This window comes from Gopherus evgoodei, chromosome 2, assembly GCF_007399415.2.
Source record: "Gopherus evgoodei ecotype Sinaloan lineage chromosome 2, rGopEvg1_v1.p, whole genome shotgun sequence".
Taxonomy (NCBI): Eukaryota; Metazoa; Chordata; order Testudines; family Testudinidae; genus Gopherus; species Gopherus evgoodei.
In genome coordinates this window covers 251,479,839-251,499,467 of record NC_044323.1, presented here as the reverse complement: position 1 = coordinate 251,499,467, position 19,629 = coordinate 251,479,839, and the positions used below count along the sequence as shown (strand labels likewise).

Genomic DNA, 19,629 nt, shown 5'->3' with positions numbered 1-19,629 from the left:
CTCCGGGCTGAAAGCCGAGGGACGCGCAGGGCCGAAACTACGCGTGCGCAGTGCAAGCAGGAGCTGGAGGGAGAGGGGCGAAGTCATGGCCGGGAGTAGGAGCCGGGGCTAAGAACACGGTTGAGACACAGCCTGGCAGTGGCAGAGGGGGCCAGTGAATCCCAATGGCGTGAGCCCGAGGCTGCGGTGGTTACACAAATTGAATGCGGGGGGCAGTGATGCCCCCGGGCAGGGCAGCAGCTCTCAGCACTCGCTTCCCAGCCCTGTGGTCCTGAGGGCAGCGTGCAGGACCCTTCCCGCATCCCCAGTGCAAGGCGGCTCGCCCCTGGCTGATGAGATATACTGAGTGAGCTGCCACAGGAGACTTGATTCCCTGAACTATTTGAACCGCCATCCCCCCCCCCTCCAAAAATTATAATTCTCAGACACTTTTTTAGTGTAAACCAAATTTCATGCCTTTAAATTATTTACTTTTTAAAATGTTATTTTACTAGTCTTAGCACAACTTTATTAACCTTGATTACCAGTATGCAGAGGGCTGTCATTATGCTATTTATATTTTAATAACAATCATTGCAAATAATAATTGCTAGTAGCTTCAGCAATCACATCTCTGTTTCTAGTATAACACTTCCTATTTGTAATATTAGTTTGTAATTCTAAATTTTTGTTCCTTACTCTTGTGTATAAACTTATTCTTCAACACTAATTGATTTCCTGGACTGGTCAAAACTTCTTCAGTTTCCTTTGATATACCAAGGGGGATTGCCTTTGTCAATGGTTATTTTGCCTCTCTATCCAAGACCTTGGTGTTTTTTCACATCACCACATGGGGGTACCATTTGGTTCCCAAATATCAACTAAACGCCAGATTTTTAAAGGTTGAAAGCATCTAGATGCTTTTGAAAATCCCACTAGTAACCTAAAATGTAAGGTGATCTTGCTCTCTCTGCCCTGCACTACTCAGGACCTATTTCATGATCAGGAGAATGAAGACCTGTCATGGTAGATACTGCTGTGCACATAGAGGATAGTGGCCTAGCTGTACAGCCATCCTCTTGATAAGCAATGTATATAAAATGGTGGCACTCTTCTTCCATTATAATTAACCCACTGATGAACATTTTTGGTTCTTTAACTGTAAAGATCCCTCTTTGAACTCAGCCTCTACCTGCTCACTAACCGCATGTGATATAAACCTTGTATTTTACTAACTGCTCCAGATTTAACTTACAAACACAGCATTGTCTCTTACATCTTTCTTGTATTATCACTAAGTCCATGACTCTGACATCCACAAAGCTGCAAGGACACAGTCTGATAAGGTGCAACACAAATATTTTCAGTTTACTTAGAACATTGTAATGTTGTGTCTCAGCACACATGCAAAATGCAAGGTTGTTCACCTCTCATCACAGTGGTAGCTAAACCAATCAGAGCTCAAGGGGGAAAAAATTTATCTGCTTAAGACAGCCATATTACATCAGTGGCTGATCAATGCAAGAACATGGCCTGTCTCTCCTGTGAGGGCTGGTTTTACTGACAACACACAGAAGTGTTTTGAAAAGGAGAACACTGACAATCTTATAAAAGATCTAACAAAGCCAGGCACATACACTATATTATGGACACATTACAGAGACTCAAGGCTAAATTCACAAAGGTACTTCGCCAACTAAGTCTGAGTTTAGCTGCCTAAGTCCCTGATTTAGTCTCCACTGTGATTTCCAAATCTCCCACCAATCATTTTAGATACCTAAACTCAGCACCTATGCTTTCAGGGTAAAAGCTCCCTAGGTGTCTTAAGTTTCTGCCTCTGAGCATGTGCACTTCTGATTTACTTTAACCATCTGAATGCCTGTTTCCCACCTAAGCCTCAGAGTGATTCACAAACCAGGGAAAATATGAAGGCAAATACCTATCTTGAAATTAGGGCCTGATCTGGTAGGTATACTCAGAGGCTACCGTCTGGATTGGGTCCCATTCATAATCTGTCCAGAGGATATAGTGTTACCATTCAGCTTATAAATACCACTTTATAACCTAGTATTAGAGCAGATACCTAGCATGTAGGAGACCCACACCACAATTCTCCCCTCAAGCAGAGGAAAATAATGGATTTGAACAGGGGTCTCCCACATCCCAGATGAATGTTTCAATACTGAGCTAAAAGTTATAAAGTGGGCATCTCATCCAGCTGTTTTGTTTGGAATCAGTCATCTGCCTAGCTCATTCTCACAAGAAACAGCTTACATACCTATGCCACTTGATTCCAGGAGGGGTTCCCATTCATGGATCACTAGGCAGAGCTAGGCACCTACCTGCAGTGAGTATTTAGGCACTGAACTCTGAGAAGGGACATGACTTAGAAGACACCACTCTAGTTAGCATCTCCCATTGATTAGTTGAGGCAATTCCCCGCTGAGCACGCAGGCTTTTGTGGATCAGATTCTAAATTACTTTTCTCTCTATATATATATTCATTGTACAGGGAGCCCTAGGCACCTAATCCAGGCTTTGTGGATCACAGTGATGTTCCAATGACTTTCCAGGCAGCTAAAAGGCATTGTGATGCTCAGTATTACAATGTCCAAGTCCCTTTATGAGTCTATCCTTTAGGGCTTTCCTCACAGCTTAGAAAGGGGATTTTTTTTTTTTAAACCACGGGGTAACTAAGGTGCAAGAGCTATTCTGAGGTAAAAAATAGAGAGGTTAAACTCTTTTGTTTCAGCACTCAGGAAAAGATCTGAGACAATGTTTCTGAAATAAAATCAGAGGGCAATGAACGTGTGTGTGCATGCGCCAAAGTACAGATTGTGTTGAAAATAGAGCTGTCAATTAATGGCAGTTAACTCACATGATTAACACAAAAAAATGAATCGCAATTAACCACAGTTTTAATTGCATTGTTAAACAATAGAATACCAATTGAAATGTATTAAATATTTGGGATGTTTTTCTACATTTTCAAATATTTGATTTCAATTTACAACACCGAATACAATGTGTATAGTGGCCACTTTATATTATTTTTTATTACAAATATTTGCACTGTAAAAATAGTATTTTTCAATTCACCTCATACAAGTACAAAGTGCAATCTCTATATTGAAAGTGCAATTTATAAATGTAGATTTTTTTGTTACATAACTGCACTCAAAAAAAAACAAAACAAAACAATGTAAAACTTTAGACCCAACAAATGCACTCAGTCCTACTTCTTGTTCAGACAATCCCTAAAACAAGTTTGTTTACATTTACCGGAAATAAATACTGACTGCTTATTTAATGTCACCTGAAAATAACAGGTGTTCCCATGGCACTGCTGTAGCCAGCATTGCAAGGTATTTATGTGCCAGGTCTGCTAAACATCCATATGCCCCCTTATGCTTTGGCCACCGTTCCCACAGGACATGCTTCCATGCCGATGACACTCATTAAAAAATGCATTAATTAAATTCGTGACTGGACTCCTTGGGGGAGAATTGTGTGCCTCCTCCTCTGTTTTCAGTGCATTCTGCCACATACTTTGTGTCATGGCAGTTTTGGATGACAACCCAGCACATGTTGTTCAATTTAAGAACACTTTCACTATAGACTGGACAAAATGCAAAAAAGGTACCAATGTGAGATTTCTAAAAATAGCTATGGCACTCGACCCAAGATTTAAGAATCTTAACTGCCTTATAGATCCATAGACTCTAGGACTGGAAGGGACCTCGAGAGATCATCGAGTCCAGTCCCCTGCCCTCAAGCCAGGACCAAATACCGTCTAGACCATCCCTGATGGACATTTATCTAACCTACTCTTAAATATCTCCAGAGATGGAGATTCCACAACCTCCCTAGGCAATTTATTCCAGTGTTCAACCACCCTGACAGTTAGGAACTTTTTCCTAATGTCCAACCTAAACCTCCCTTGCTGCAGTTTAAGCCCATTGCCTCTTGTTCTATCATTAGAGGCTAAGGTGAACAAGTTTTCTCCCTCCTCCTGATGACACCCTTTTAGATACCTGAAAACTGCCTTCCAAAATCTGAGAAAGACAAGGTGTGGAGCCTGTTTTCAGAAGTTTTAGAAGAGCACCAGTCCGATGTAGAAACTACAGAACCTGAACCACCAAAAAAGAAAATCAACCTTCTGTTGGTGTCATGACTCAGATGATGAAAATGAACATGTGTCAGTCTGCACTGCTTTGGATGGTTATCAAACATAACCCATTACCCGCATGGAAACGTGTCCTCTAGAATGGTAGGCAAAGCATGAAGGGACATATGAATCTTTACTGCATCTGGCACGTAAATATCTTGTGACACCAACTACAACAGTGCCATGTGAACACCTGTTCTCACTTTCAGGTGACACTGTAAACAAGAAGCAGGCAGCATTATATCCTGAAAAGGTAATCAAACTTCATTGTCTGAGCGACTGACTGAACAAGAAGCAGGACTGAGTGGACTTTTAGGCTCTAAAGTTTTATATTATTTTCACATGTGTGCATTAAATGTTTATTATAGAAACTGTATAGCCTAATATACAATGGAAAGAGACTAAAAGAAATAACACTTTCATTCAGGGCTTTACATACAATAGGCCTAAGGTTTAACTCTGTAGAAAGTTTTTCCAAATTACAAAAATACCGTTATGTGTGGCCAAATTTGAGAGATATTTCACAACAGTAGCAAATTGTGGTGAGATGGCTCCCCATCTGTCACAATTTGTTACCCCTAGACCAGAGGACTGGGAAAGATGAGAGAGAGTAAATTGTCACCGATAAATCCCCATCTATCACCACTTACCATCCCTGGCCCAGGAGATAGGGAAAGGTGAGAGGTACCATATTGTAAGGTGAAAACCCCCATCATCACAACTTACTATCCCTAGACTAGAGAAAGTTGTGACAGGCCAACAAAAGAGAATACCTAGGTGTTAGTAATTGCTACCACTAGCAAATTGTGCCAACAGTGGTTTGTAACTATGCTGGGGAGGGACCCCTCACCATGCAGACGGTGACAGGACCCAGCCTCACCCAAGACCTTGAAGACCCCTCACATGGCCATGGAAACAGCCACAGTGCAATGCTATGGCATGTGGCTGGGAGGCTCGGGAGAAGCCCCCACCTCCCTAAGGAAAAGGGTGCATCTGGGAGAGCAGCAGAGCCTGGTAGTCAGTGTCCTCTACCACACCTAAGCACACCAAACACTAGAACTGTATATCAGCATGCAGTACTAGCCACGCTGGCCACTACTGAAGACAGTGTGAGGAATTGTGGTATTAAGGGGAAGGTGAGGGATATGCGGCTGTGACAGAGAGGTCTGGTGCTGTATGGAGTTACCTTAAAGACAAGTTAAGCTGAAGAGACATGCTGAGACAGTAAGTGAAATGCACATGCCACCCTGGACATTTAAAGCCATGTTACAGTAATTTGAAAACATTGGTCAATTTTCCCCAATATTCCCAAATGCAAACCTCACCCCCTCCAGTCCCATGACATCCCCACTGCCCTCCAATACCTCTATTGCCATCCACTGTTGTCAACTTTCACGTAGTAAATAAGCACCACGACTTTCACAATAAGCCAAAAAAATAAGCTAATCCCAATTCAAAACAAGGTCAAAACAAACCAATCCCTAAGAACCCCAGCACTCTATGTGACTAGATCCCCCCCAACGTGCAGTCTGGGACTGTGGTGGGCCCATTGTGCACCCCGACCCTCTCTCCCCTCCCTTGCCCCTGCTTTCCCCCACCCCACACCTTGTCCCTGCTTGCCGCAAGCCGATCAAAAAAAGAAGCAACAAGCTACAAGCCAGAAACTAGCCAACAAGCAACTCACAGGTTTAGCATGTCTTCTGCCATCTCTTCCCCTCACTAATACCTGCTCCCCTCCCCTGACCATTCCTCCATGCCTTGTACTTCACAGAACACTTAGCAAGGAGAGCAGAGGTGAGGTCCCACCCAGCAGGGGCAGCTCCAAGCTTCAGCGCAGCAAGCTCGTGCCTGGGGCAGCAAGCCGCGGGGGTTGGCGTGCTGGTCACTGTGAGGGCAGCAGGCAGGCGGCTTTCAGCGGCACGCCTGTGGGAGGTCCGTCGGTCCCACAGCTTCAACGGCAATTCGGCAGCAGGGATGCTGATGGCGCGGCACCGGCAGACCTCCTGCAGGCGTCCCGCTGAATCCGCGTGACCAGCGGACCTCCCGCAGGCGCGCCGCCGAAAGCCGCTTGCCTGCCATGCTTGGGGTGGCAAAAAACAGAGCCAACCCTGATGATAAGCTTGCATTTGCGGAAATAGGGCTGCAACAGCACCTGGGGAAGCAGAGACAAGATGTTTGCTCTCAGCAGGTGGTTTGTAGAACAAAACCATGCAGGCCCACCATCTCCCTTCTGCATTGAGTCCCAGGAGAGGAGCAGGCACATTACCCCCTCTGCAATACTCTTCCACTGCACCCATAGGTTGGGGGAGAATGGGGCATGAACTCACTGCCTGGTCCCCAAACCCTCGCTGCTGCAGTCCTGGGGTGAAAGGAGCTGTTACTTGCTCCCTGCTGCAGTCACAGCCTGTGGAAAATGGGGCATGACCTTGACATACCAACTACCACCCACCCACCCACACCCCCTGCCTCCACCTCATGCTAGCAAGACTGTACCATCTCAGCTCTGCACTTCAAATCTACCCCCATTCTGCCATTAGCTGCTGAGCCTTTGGCCGACCCCGCCTCTCCCACACTCCCATTGGCAGAAGCAAAGCAGAGGGCAACTACATCAGCTAAAATCTTGGGCATCAACAGTCACACATGTGCATGTCTGTCTGTCTCAGGGTATGTCTACAATGGGGAGGGGGGAGAAAAAAAAAATCACCAGCAGCAAATTTGTAAGAGTCCAGGTAAACTGAATCAGGCTCATGCTACAAGGCAAAAATTATAGCACAGATATTCCCTCGCTCAGACCCACGTTTCCCCTCCCACCCATTGTGACTGTTATACAGACTACAAACACTTCAGGCAGATCCTGGCTGCGCAGTGTCTAGGACAGTGGCTCTCAAACTTTTTTACTGGTGACTCCTTTCACATTGCAAGCCTCTGAATGCGACCCTCCTTATAAATTAAAAAAACTTTTTTATATATTTAACCCATTATAAATGTTGGGGGCAAAGCGGGGCTTGGGGTGGAGATTGACAGCTTGCGACCCCCAATGTAATAACCTCACGACCCCCTGTGGGGTTCCGACCCCCAGTTTGAGAATCCCTGGTCTAGAACAATTGGGCCCTAATCTCAGCAGAGCGCTCTCAAACATAACGCAAGGCCTATACCCCGGTTAAGAACTTTACAAACCCGAAGTTCATATTTGATCTGCCCTCTTAAGAAAAAGATGTAAAGAGAGAATATGGTTGTAATGACCAGAGCATTTTGCATACCAGTAGTCAAATCACCCTATTTGCATCAAGTAACAAAGATGAACACCAATAGGAAACACAGGTCATTGGTAACATGCCAACAATGTAGCAAAAGGAGGTTTGGAGCCAGACAGCACTGAAATGCCTTGTTTGATGAGCTGATTGTGAATTTCATTAAAGTTCTGTTCACTCTGTTTTTCAGTGATAATACCTGTAATAAAGAGATTAATGTTAAGTATCCCACTGACCATCTCTCCCTACTGCAGTTTTATAAGCCTGTAGCCAGTTTTCAACACATGTGAATGTTGCTACTCAAGTCATCCTGAACTAATTCTGGAAAAGTCTGATAGGATGTTTCTCATTGAAATGCTTCACTAAAGTTCACATGTATGGCAACTCCTTTAGCCACCAATTCTGTAACTTTATCAAAAGCAAAAAAGTGTTTGCCTGGAAAAAACAGGAATAATCTAAAAGCACCAATTTATGCGAAAAACAGCTGAATGTTTACAGCTTGGCTAAACATGCCAAAAAGAGGACATTTATAGAGCCCTGCAAATCCACGGATATCCGCAGACCATTCTGGGGAATCATGGATTGGATGCGGACGTAAATTGCATACCCGCGCAGGGTTCTAGACATAACTTTCTAGAGTATTTGAAGGGTGAGACACCAATCAAAAAGTGGAGGAATATTTTGTGGCACAAAGGACATAACTATAATAATGGGATAAAATTGAGAAATTAAAAATGTGAATTAAATAGCAAGAAAGACTTCAAAGCAGATCTATAATTTTAGAAGCGTCAATGGAAATCATGTAAGCTATGTTTCAATATGCAGCAAAAAGTTAAAATGCAAAGTGAAACAGGGAGCTTTTGTAATATCTAGCTGGCACATTTCACTTAAGATGGGAAAATTCTATAGTACGACAGAGTGGATGCTACCAAAAAAAGCCATGGCAAGTACAACTGGTAACACTAAGAGATAATTTAAAAACAGGAGAAAATGAGCTTTTGGATCTCTATTTCTTTAATAGAGAGTTGTCTTCTTGAATGGAACTTGTGGTTGACTAATACATGATGTTGTTGTAGGATCATGACAAAAGTGAAAATCATTAAGTTCACTAGTTTCAGAGGGAACAGGAAGTACTGCAGAGAAATTCTGTGATAGATAATCTATTTCAGGACAAATGATAAATGGAAATCTTATCCAATTCAATAAATACAAATCAGTTTCTAACTTCTTAATTAAAGCAGATTAAAAGCAATGGAAGTTTCCATATTTTTTTGGGGGTGGGGGGGAGGGGCAAGGAGGGGAAAGCAAGGCCCATACAGCATGAGCAAAGGTCCTTTGCTCACTATAATTAAATATTATTTTGCTTTGTACAAGTTGAAAACATCTTAAATTGGACAAATTGTTGGATACAGACATATTCCAGAATTCCAATATCATCTTTTCCCCCTTTCAATTAGGGACCCAGGAATAAATTCTGATCAAATCTCAATTAACTGACAATTATTCACCATTCAGCTACATAAATCAGCATGTACACTGCCTAATACATCAATTTTAGGTAACACTAAAAACAGTATATTATTGTATTATGGTGAAAATCTTTACGGCATTAAAGAAGATTTCTATATTAATTCTCTCTCGCTAATGAATCAATTTCTGGTAACAGGCATTGCAAAAAAAAGTCTGACTCCTGCAATCAAGACATCAATTGGGTTCATCCAGTTCTTACAATAAATACCAAATGAATAAAGATTGCCAAACAATGTTATATTTGGTTAATACTTGTTTTGCCTGGCAGGCTCTATGCTGTGAAATTCATAATCAAACATTCTTTATGTGGTAAGACTACAAATTTACTTGTTTTATAGGTAAAGTCCTCATTTGCATCTCTTTCAGCAAGACCACAAAGTGCTTTCATTAAATGACCTACAGAAAAAAAAAATAGTTGGTTGTGTGTCTTCTTTATATATTATAAAAAAGTAAGGCATGAATTAGTATCAGGAATGTCAATTTGTTTTCTGGTTTTACTGTACAACTCATCTATTTTGGATGTGGACTATAAACTCTTTCAGCCCTCAGCTGAGGGGCAGCACTGTTGCATCTTTAACAACTGCTTTTCTCCCAAATTGTTTATTCAGGCAGTTAAAAAAAAGTTTTTAAACAGTCTATATAAAAAAAAAATTTCCTGGTATTGGCAGGCTTTCCTTATATGTTTCAAGCCTTCTCTGTATGTCACAAATGACAATTTTTATAACTGTTTGCAACTGGCTGTATAAGGCAGTGTCTACACTACAGGGGCTATATTGGCGTAACTACAGTGCTGAAGTTTTGCCGGTATAACCCCATAACATAGACATAACCTACAACGACAGGGTTTTTTCCATTGCTGTAGGAAAAAACATCTCCCCGAACGATAGTAAGTAGGTTGATGGAAGCATTCTTCCAGCGATTTAGCTACATGTACACCAGGGATTAGGTCAGGAAGACTACAGTGCTCAGGAGTGTGGATTTTTCACACTGCTGAGCACCGTAGGTACATTGACCTAAATTTTAAGTACAGACCACACCTGAGTATTGTAAATTGCATTCCAAACTGCAGATCTGATGGAATGGCAGCACTATGAACAGTATGTTTGGACTAGTTCACTAAGTCTTCATCTGAAATGCCAACTATTGTAAAGAAAAATAAATTACAAAAGAACAAAAAGTTGAATGTCCCCTGTTCTACAGGTGGGACTATGTGGACCAGCAATGCTGTTATCAATTCTCACCCATGTGCTGTCATTTATGGCCATAAGCAGAAATGCCAGCAGCAGAAGACAAGAAAGTTTTCAAAACCTGATTAAAAAATTAAGAAGAGAATCCATAAAAGCGGAAGTTAGGTTTGCAACCTTTTGAGTCAGTTAAGGGTATACTCAGCATCACTGGCGTTGCCTCTGGCTCTTATGTAACTAAAGTATTAGGAGGGTCCTTACTATTGTTTACATGTTTTAGCTATGATCTGTTGGGACTATTAAAGCAGTATCTTGACGGTCACTCCAGTCCAGAATATTATTCAACAGTAATTTAAATGCCTTAATAAAATCTCCATGATCACCATATAATCTACTTGAAAAGGCCTAATAAGAGCCAGCAAGTCACATCAACTCTTCAGTAGAAATGCACAGAAGCAGGAAAAAAAAAAAAAAAAAAACCTCACACACAGGCTACCTGAAACATATACTATTGATCTTTTCACTGTGGCAGAGTATGTTATGTAAACCAAAATACTCAAACTATGCAAGTTGCAACGGCTTACACAGCCAGCATTTTAGAGAATATTTTCTAAAACATAATCTAAATCAGCAGTCTAGGTACTGTTTTAAACTGCTACTTCTGATATGTAGCCAAATCTTTTGTCTTTCTTAAAAGTTCCTTCCCGTTACTTTTGTTTTCCAGTTTTCTTGGGAACCATCCACAGATGAACAGCCCAAAGTGTCAAGTGGCACCCATTATCCACGTGGACTTATGACTTGTATACTAGCTACCATTTTCTGTAGCAGTGTCCGTTAGCAGTTTTACGGAATTATAATGCTCTCCTAATCCATATGCATGTCTCATATACCTAAAAATAAAACAAAAAAGCCATTTAAAAAATTTATATTTAACTAAAATTAAAACATATACCTACTTTCTACTCTCAGATAGTTTAAAGACATTCAATTAAAGTTAAAGACAGCATGAAAAATGTATTATCCTGGAAACCACAGAAGTTTGATTGCATGTTTTCATGAGAAAGGAGTGCTTCTTTAGTTCTACTAATAATGATAAAACCTACACATCATTAATGGAGCTTTAATATAAAATAATATATTAAATCCATTTATAATTGTGAATAAAATAGCTTTTGTTGAATAACTGAAGGCTGCTAACAAATCAGTCAACTGACAGAAAAGTAACAGATGTCTAAGTTCCCTCTAAGCTACACAGCCGCCTATTAAGCCCTGCACAGGGGCTCAGGGCTGCAGCGGGGAGAGGAGCCAAGCCCCTCCCCACCAACCCCAGCATGGACCTGCCACGACTGGGGGAGAGGCAGCTCTCTCCGCCAGCCCCGGCACAGACCTGCCCTGGACTTGCTGCAGCCAGGGGAGAAGAGCCCCTTCCATGGCTCAGCCCAGCCCAGCCCAGCCAGAGCTGCCACGGCCAGGAAAAGGCACCTCTCCCCTGGCCCCAAGCTGCTGCAGAGAGAGAGGACTGGGCGGGTGCAGAGACCTCTCTCCCCACTGCATCCCCAGGGCAACCTGCACCCCAATCGGTCATCCCCAGCCCCACCCCAGAGACCGCACCTCCCACACTCCAACCCTCTGCCCCAGCCCTGAGCCCCCTCCCATACTCCGAACCCTTTGTCCCCACCCCCACCACATGAATTTTGTTATGCGCACCAATATGAAGGTCACCTGTCACATATTACTTCCATATTGGTACACATAACAAAATTCATTTTAAGATGTAAAAAAATTAGAGCGAACACTGAGAATGAGCTTCTTTTGTTTCCTAACCTGATTTATTGATGGCTATTTTGCATTTTCAAGCCAATTTTTTCTGTAACATTCTCTAATCAGACAAGCTAGATAAAATATTGCAATCACTATCAGTCCTTAAATACTCTCCTGTGGGAAAAAACATGATTAAAAAATAGGAATAAAAATATCTACTTACACTAGTATTAATGGTTTGCTTGAATATTCACCACCAACAATAATGGGAGGAGAATCCATTTGCACTACTTCAATTGGTTTTTGCAAAATGTGTGATAGAGCCCTTAGCTTTAAGACAGAAAAACAATATGCTGAGAAGCATAATTAAATACCATGAAAAATACTTAGTTCTAACACACATACCATTAAGTCAGTTTAGGTCTGAAATTAAGGGGTTTTTTAGAAGTGAGAATTTACAAAATCTTCCTGAGGTTAGTTTTTAAAATTCCTATGAAGAGTTTCTATGAACCGTCACTTGCTTTGTTGATAAAAGCAATGCAGCATGGTGCTAGTTCAAAAGAACTCGAGAGAGCAACTATTCTATTTTCAATGCTGAAACGGAATGAAATGCAAAACCAGAGTTTAAGTGCTAAAAAAAGTTTTTTATTTCAGATTTAATTATAAATCTCACTCTCCAATTACACTTTGCTGTATGATAGCTTGCTGGGCTGCAAAGTATGTTGACTCTGTTTAAACAAAGAAAATAAAACCAACTTTGTCTCTATTTTTTATTCTTTCCCTCCATGTTGTCAATCATCACATTAGAAAACACCTGTTCTACAAGTTTTAAAGACTTAAGCTGCTGTAAGCAATACAGACACAGACAAAACTGGTAACATTCTGAGAAAATATTTGTCCACAATGTAAAGTTTGTTAAGAGGTTAAAAATGGGAATAATGATACCTACTTACTTTCTTTGTAAAGTGCTTTGAGATATACTGATGGAATACGCTATACAAGAGTAGGTATTGTTGTTATATTTCTTTACAATCGTGCTTGCTTAGGCCTCCAGAAATTTTTCTATTACAGAAAAGCCCCTTCTTTGAAGTGGAGAAGGGGCATTTCTAAGAATCTGTATCTAAAAATCCATTAATATTTTCGACCACTTCAGAGTTCCATCAACAAAAATAAACAGTATCATACTTACTTCCAGCTGACCACCCCAGGCAGCTGTGTTGACTATATCATCACAGTACTTTTCAAACTCCCCTGCAGGAAGGGGAAAAAAAAAAAAAAAGAGTAAACCTCTCAGTAAATCTCTTTCCTGGATGTGGGTCGGAAAGATATTGATGAGATAAATTAAAAATAAATGTTGGCTTCTAAAAGTAGAACATAATGTAGGAGAATAAAAATATTTAAGTGCAGGGAAAGAGAAAACAAATAGGAAACAAACATCTACAACAAAGGAAAAAGTATAGTATGTTCTCTTGTTGAAAAGAACAGGAAAAAGGAGAGCAAAGATAGGGTAGCAAAAATACAGGAAACAGCAAGTTATATTTTAAGCATTTCCTGAATAACTGTTATGGACAATATAATCTTATTACATACCGTACCCAATAAGTGGTACACAATAGCTTTACACTGCAGGAGTCATAGCTTTGGGAGACAGCATGCAGTGGAAGTATCTTTCTATCTAATTACTGGGCTTGGCTCTTGTGCAAGATAGATGTTAGATAAACTTTCAGGTCCTGTAACTAGCTGCAGTTCTACTATATTTTTCTCCAAACTGACTGGGTTGTTTATTTCTCATTAAACTATAATATTTAGAATCCAGAGAACATTCCATTCTATGCATGTCTCCAGAAGACAGTTTTAAGGCAAGTAAGATTGGGGGTTGCAAGTAAGATCTGTGCTCTTATAAATAAAAGGAATTAAAAGAATAAAGTTAGCTGATCTCTTCATAAAAAACACTATTAAATATGTTCTGGGTGAAGAATAAACTGAACAAAATTATACACTACAAGACAAAAAGCATTTTCTTAGAGAAACCACCCTTCTCAACAATTAAAGAAAATCAGTTTGGATTTCAAAAAGGCTACCAAGGTTAAAAAATTATGAGGCAAACTGCAGGTTTATCTATTTTGATACACACAAAATAAACCTACCAATAAAAATAGAAAGGTAATTTAAATTTAAGAAAGGAAGTTTAGCCTAAGACAAGAGAGAGACGGCCAGAAGTGCTACCGTGCTGCTAATAACACTGCAGCAGTACGTATAACATTGTCTTTCTCAGGGAGCTAATATGAAGAGGAAGGGAATATGAGGATGCTAGCATCACAAGAGGCGAACATGCAGACTAGCTAACTTTCACAATACTGTACTAATACTCAGCTCTACAGCACGTGGTAACTATGTGAACAACACTTGACTCCGGACTTTCTAACTGTCATGTTAACAGGAACAGCAAAACATACCACACCTTTCTGTATCATGGTTCCATGGAAGTTTAAGCTTTTCTTGAAAATTCTTTTGCAGAATGATTTTTTAGGCTATTGAAACATGCTTAAAGGCTCCCTTCTGTTAAATGCCTATTCCAGATACAGGATATCAACAGTACCACTGAGCATTTTTAAAGAGAGAGCTATTTTACTACTGAGGCATAGATGACTTGAAAGCCATTCTCCAACTAAATTTTCCATTATTTCATGCCAAAGTCTCAGTGGTTTGAGCACTGGCCTGCTAAACCCAGGGTTGTAAAATTCAATCCTTGAGGGGGGCATTTAGGGATCTGGGGGAAGAGGAAAAAAAAACACCACCTGTCAGAGACAGTACTTGGTCCTGCTAGTGAAGGCAAGGGACTGGACTCAATGACCTCTCAAGGTCCCTTCCAGAATTTTAGGGGGAGGGACAGCTCAGTGGTTTGAGCATTGGCCTGCTAAACGTAAGGTTGCAAGTTCAATCCTTAAGGGGGCCATTTGGGGATTTAGTTGGGGATTGATCCTGCTTTGGGCAGGGCGATAGACTAGATGACCTCCTGAGGTCCCTTCCAACCCTGTGATTCTATGATAGGACAGATTAATCAAAGGCATATATTTTTCCACAACAAGATTCAGCAAAGAGAATAGTAACATTGATCCCTGCAGGATTTCAACTGTAAACAAGACCATCCTTCTGTTAGGAGGTCCTACCTACATTACCATTTCAGCTCACTCATGGAACATGATTACCACACCATTGTTACCTGGTCAAGATGTAACACGGTTCCATTTTGTATCATAGGTGAGATTAACTGTGTTACATAACCAGGCTGAAGTTGTCTGTCTACATGTAAGAAAAGTATCTTCAAGACATTTCAGTTACAGAGGAGATTACGATCCCGTCTACACTGCATGACATCCAGTGTCATGGAGGGACAACCCTGCTGTAGCTGACTTGTGACCAGTTACAACTGTAATACTGATAAGCTCCAGAACTACTGGTAACATTTGTAAAAAGACACTTTTTAAGAATCATTTATTAAACTATATATTTCTTACCTCGGCTATACATGTCTCCTGTGTTGGGATTTGTTAGAAACGGCAGGAAATCATCAACATGGCTTTGCATATACTCTGCAGTTTGACTTCTCAGGGTTGCAACAGTCCAGGAGTTTTGCTGATTCTTGAGCTGGTCTTCAATAGCTCGGTACATGCAGTGGCCATCTGATGGAATCTGTTTAATCTCCAACTGCCTTGCTGCCAATATCTGAGCAAGCTTTTGACTTTCAAGATGTCTGGCTCCTGTTAAATTTTCTCTCTCTGCTTCAGCAATCCTTTCTTCTCTTTCCTTCTCCAATGCAGCTTTCTTCTCCTTGGATGGAAAGCACAATAAAGAATGCTATACGAGGATGTCAATTTCATATGAAAGTTACTGGAAAAACAATATTCAGTCTTACAAGAGGTCCCAAGTGTCTGTGCAATTCTTGGTTTGCTGCTCAGATCTACAAAATTCAGAATTTTGTTGCTCAGATTTAGGTCTGTGCATTACCATTGTGCCACCGAAGGACGGTCAGTATCTTTCCAGCTAATAAATATACTGAAATTCACCCTTTAGGAAAGAATAACCTTTGTATAATAGAATTAGCAAGTTAGACTAACATTTTCCAAGTCAGTGCCTAAAGTTAAGTATCTAAATCCAAATTCATCTAAATCTCTTGTTTATTTAAGTGCCTAACTTTAGGCATACATTTGAAAATTATGGCCTATGTGTTTATCTTGAAGCCATGATATAGTGACGCATCAGTTCATGAAGCCAAATTGTAGGAACATAATTTTGTAGAGCAAATACTGAAAGACATGTTGCCTGTTTCACTTTGTTTCACTAGAGGATTTTTTTTTATTTTGTGGTATTTCCAAGATTTTTATTTTACCATCTGATCTCAAGTTAAGTGGGCTCAGAAGTTAGTACTTTGATGGAAGACCTTCAGAAAAAGTGCAGAAAGCAGCATTGGCAATTTAGTAGCTAGCACTCTCCTAATTCATTCATCTTTTGGAGGAATTATAAAATGGAAGCTCTGAATACCTGCAGTTCTTAAAAATCTCAAAATATTGTATGTGAGAAAAATATGGATAAACTTCAGGTGTCCTGGCCAATTCCAGCTGAGATAATATACTGGCTACCCAAGTGTTGCCTCTGCATATTCATACTTGTGGGGTACTTCCTTTACCCAGAACTACTCAACTTTGAGAACCTTCTGGAAAGCAATACGTACTGTTGCCAAGCAACTTCCCTCTTATAGCACAGGATGTCATGAGATTATAAGAGGCTCATACAGGCCTAAGTGCCTCAAGTTTCTCCTGCTAAACCCCAGAGTCCGATGACAGAAGAATTCCAGATAGGGTGAATGCACAGAGGTGACATCCTCAAAGAGCTACAGTTACAATGGTAAGTAGTATTTATTTCTTTAATGAGGCTGCAACATTTTCAAACTCATACCAGTGGGTTCAGGAGTTCGAATTAAACAAGGAGTAGAGAAATGCCAACCCAAAGAGATCCAGATGTCAGCTCAGAAGTACTGCTGTTTAAAAGCACTTAAAGCACTTAAGTAGCACCTCTACAGATTTCTAACATCAAATCATGCACATAACCTATCAATTAGAGTGGGCTAAAAAACTCAGAAATTCTGGTTTGTGGGAAATTTTGATATTTAGTTTTATTCCAAATCAGAATAAAATGAAATTTTTCAAAGTTTCCCACAAAGCAGAAATTCTGAAAAATTTCATTTCAGAAACATCAAAATGTGGTGTTTCTGAAATAGAATATGTTCCCTGGGACTCTGGCAGGTTGAAACTGACAAGAATTATGTTAATTTCAGTCAACAGCTGGCAAGGCTCCCAGCCCCAGCATGCAGACTGCTCCAGGGCCAGAGACCCTCGGCTTCTAGACTCCCTTTCCAACTAGCTCCCATGACCCCACTGAGGAGTCATCAGCTGGATTTCCCAGGACTTCTAGACTCCCTACTGCAGAACCAGAAGCTGAGAAGCCCAGAGAGTCCTGGCTCAAGCAGAAGCTCTCACGGCTTCCTTGTTCCTTGCACCTGACCAGAGTCCAGACTGGCTAGAGCCAGTGCTTCCAGGCTTCTAGCTCCATGGTAGTAAGACTGGGTACCCTGATAGTTCACAGGGTTTCCAGACTCCTGGCTCCAACGTAGGGACCCTGGAAGCTCTGGCATGGCATGGCTGCCCTGGAACCACTGACTTTGGATGCGCTGGGGTCCCTGACAGAGATGTCCTTAAAACACAAACCCTAGAATAGTGGGATCCCCCAGCAGCCTGCCAGGAAACCAACTTGTGGTTCAATTAATGTCTGTCAAATCCAAGATGGGTTTGTTGAATTAGCATTTTCTGATTAAACTTTTGTCAGAAAATTCGCAATCACCTCTATCACCAAAGATATGTTAGACTTGGTAGAGCCCATTGGGAAGATGCCTGAATTTCTTTAGAGATTAAAGTAAACTTAAGGGAATTAGCAGTTGTTGAGCCTAGTCATGTGTTAGTAAACGCATACGCTGGTGTGAAAATGCCCACACTTCTTTGCGGAAAACATTGAAACTGGTATCATACCCGCCTTTTCTGTGCTTTTGATATTCGAGGTTGCTGCATCTGTTGCTCTCTTTCCTCAAGCTGAAAACTTGCAATACTATCAGCCACAGAATCTACCTAGAGGGAAACAAAATTTTTAACATTTTAATTAATATGAGTGAGAATGGAGAATTACAACAGATCCTTGAAAATGTCTCTTAAATATGTTTCAATCAATACCAGGTTACACTTTTCAGTTTAAATATTGAACAGTATTATCAACATTTTAAAACATTTTAAGAGAAAATATTTTAGCTTACTTTTATTTGTAGGAAGGCAGCCAATACTTTATCATATTATCTATTAACTTATCCTATTTACTCCTCACCTTTTTTTCCTTACTATCAGGAATGTTAAGACAATTCACTTAAGAACCCTTTGATTGAGAACCATATAGCATAATGTGTACAGTGAAAATTACACAAAAGACAACCTCCAACAGTAGATTCTGTCTTAAGGCATAAATGGAGCCTTTACCTGATCTGCACACCTTAAAATCCAATATCATAAAATTTTAGAATTTGAGACAGTCAGTCAACATAATTAAATCTGTCAAATGTCACAAGGAAATAGGGTTACAAGTTATGCATCCAGCTTTCCTGAATGTTAACCATGAGATTCAATAGTCTCTTAAGACTCTTTTAAATAAAATCTCATCATTAAGACATATTAGGCCAAATAGAACTGTAATGTTTTTGCCACACTTTGCAAGGTCCTCTGAACTGAGTTAATTCCTGTATCGATTAAAAGGTGCAGGCTTTACCTTATCTCTACCGCCCTACCTCATTTACTGCACAATTGCTAAATTTCTCAGTATTGTATGCAGTGTTATGGTAGCCAGGTTGGTCCCAGGATATTAGAGAGACAAGGTAAGTGAGGTATTATTGGACCAGCTTCTATTGATGAGAGACAAACTTTCAAGCTAAAAACAGTTCTTCCTCAGGTCTGGTCACAGCTAAATACAAGATGGAACAGACAGTTTGGCATAAGTAGTTAGCGTATATTCTAAGGGACCATTCAAGGTGAAGTGGCCTGTAAACACCTCTGTAAGTCAGAACAAAAAGGGGGGTTAGTGGGTTACAGATTGCTGTAACAAGCCATTGGTTCTCAAACTGGGGATGCGTGGCTGCGAGCCCCAACCCCGGGCTGTGGGCTGCGAGCCCGACAGGGATGCATGGCTGCAGGCCCAATAGGGACGCACGGCTGCAAGCCCCAACCCCAACAAGGACGCATGGCTGCAAGCCCCGACCCCAACCCTGGCCAGGAGCGGGGCTGAGCTCCAGGCAGGCGCAGGGCAGCGAACCCTGACTCTGACCCCAACTCTGTCCAGGAGCGGAGCTGTAAGCTCCAGGCAGGCGCAGGACAGCGAGCCCTAACTCCGACCCTCCATGGTGCTGCAAGCCCCAACCTGAACCCTGGCCAGGATTGGAGCTGTGAGCTCCGGGCAGGCACAGGGCTGTGATCCCCAAGTCCGACCCCACCCATGGGGCTGCAAGCCCAGACCCCAACCCTGGCCAGGAGTGGGGCTGCGATCCCAGAGTCTGACCGTCATGCAGGGTTGCATGTCCTGACCCCAACCAGGAGAGGGGCTGTGAACCCTGAGCTGGGAGGCATCCAGGACACTGTGAGCCCCAACCCCTGCACTGGGGTTGTCA

The 19,629-nt window shown here is 41.4% G+C and overlaps 1 protein-coding gene across 3 annotated transcripts in view; it reads right to left on the bottom strand.

Annotated features, from left to right (window-relative positions):
- Nucleotides 1–7,172: 7,172 nt before the first annotated feature.
- Nucleotides 7,173–19,629, bottom strand: part of OTUD6B (OTU deubiquitinase 6B) — a 28,474-nt gene continuing 16,017 nt past the window's right edge. For all 3 annotated transcript variants that reach the window (XM_030553430.1, XM_030553431.1, XM_030553432.1), the window contains 7 exons: nucleotides 17,957–18,052; nucleotides 15,392–15,704; nucleotides 13,063–13,124; nucleotides 12,097–12,203; nucleotides 10,926–11,002; nucleotides 9,256–9,324; nucleotides 7,173–7,597 (listed from right to left, as the gene is read on the bottom strand). In XM_030553430.1, coding sequence (XP_030409290.1) covers nucleotides 7,470–7,597; nucleotides 9,256–9,324; nucleotides 10,926–11,002; nucleotides 12,097–12,203; nucleotides 13,063–13,124; nucleotides 15,392–15,704; nucleotides 17,957–18,052 — 852 coding nt within the window. In that variant the 3' untranslated portion in view covers nucleotides 7,173–7,469. The remainder of the gene's footprint in view (nucleotides 7,598–9,255; nucleotides 9,325–10,925; nucleotides 11,003–12,096; nucleotides 12,204–13,062; nucleotides 13,125–15,391; nucleotides 15,705–17,956; nucleotides 18,053–19,629) is intronic.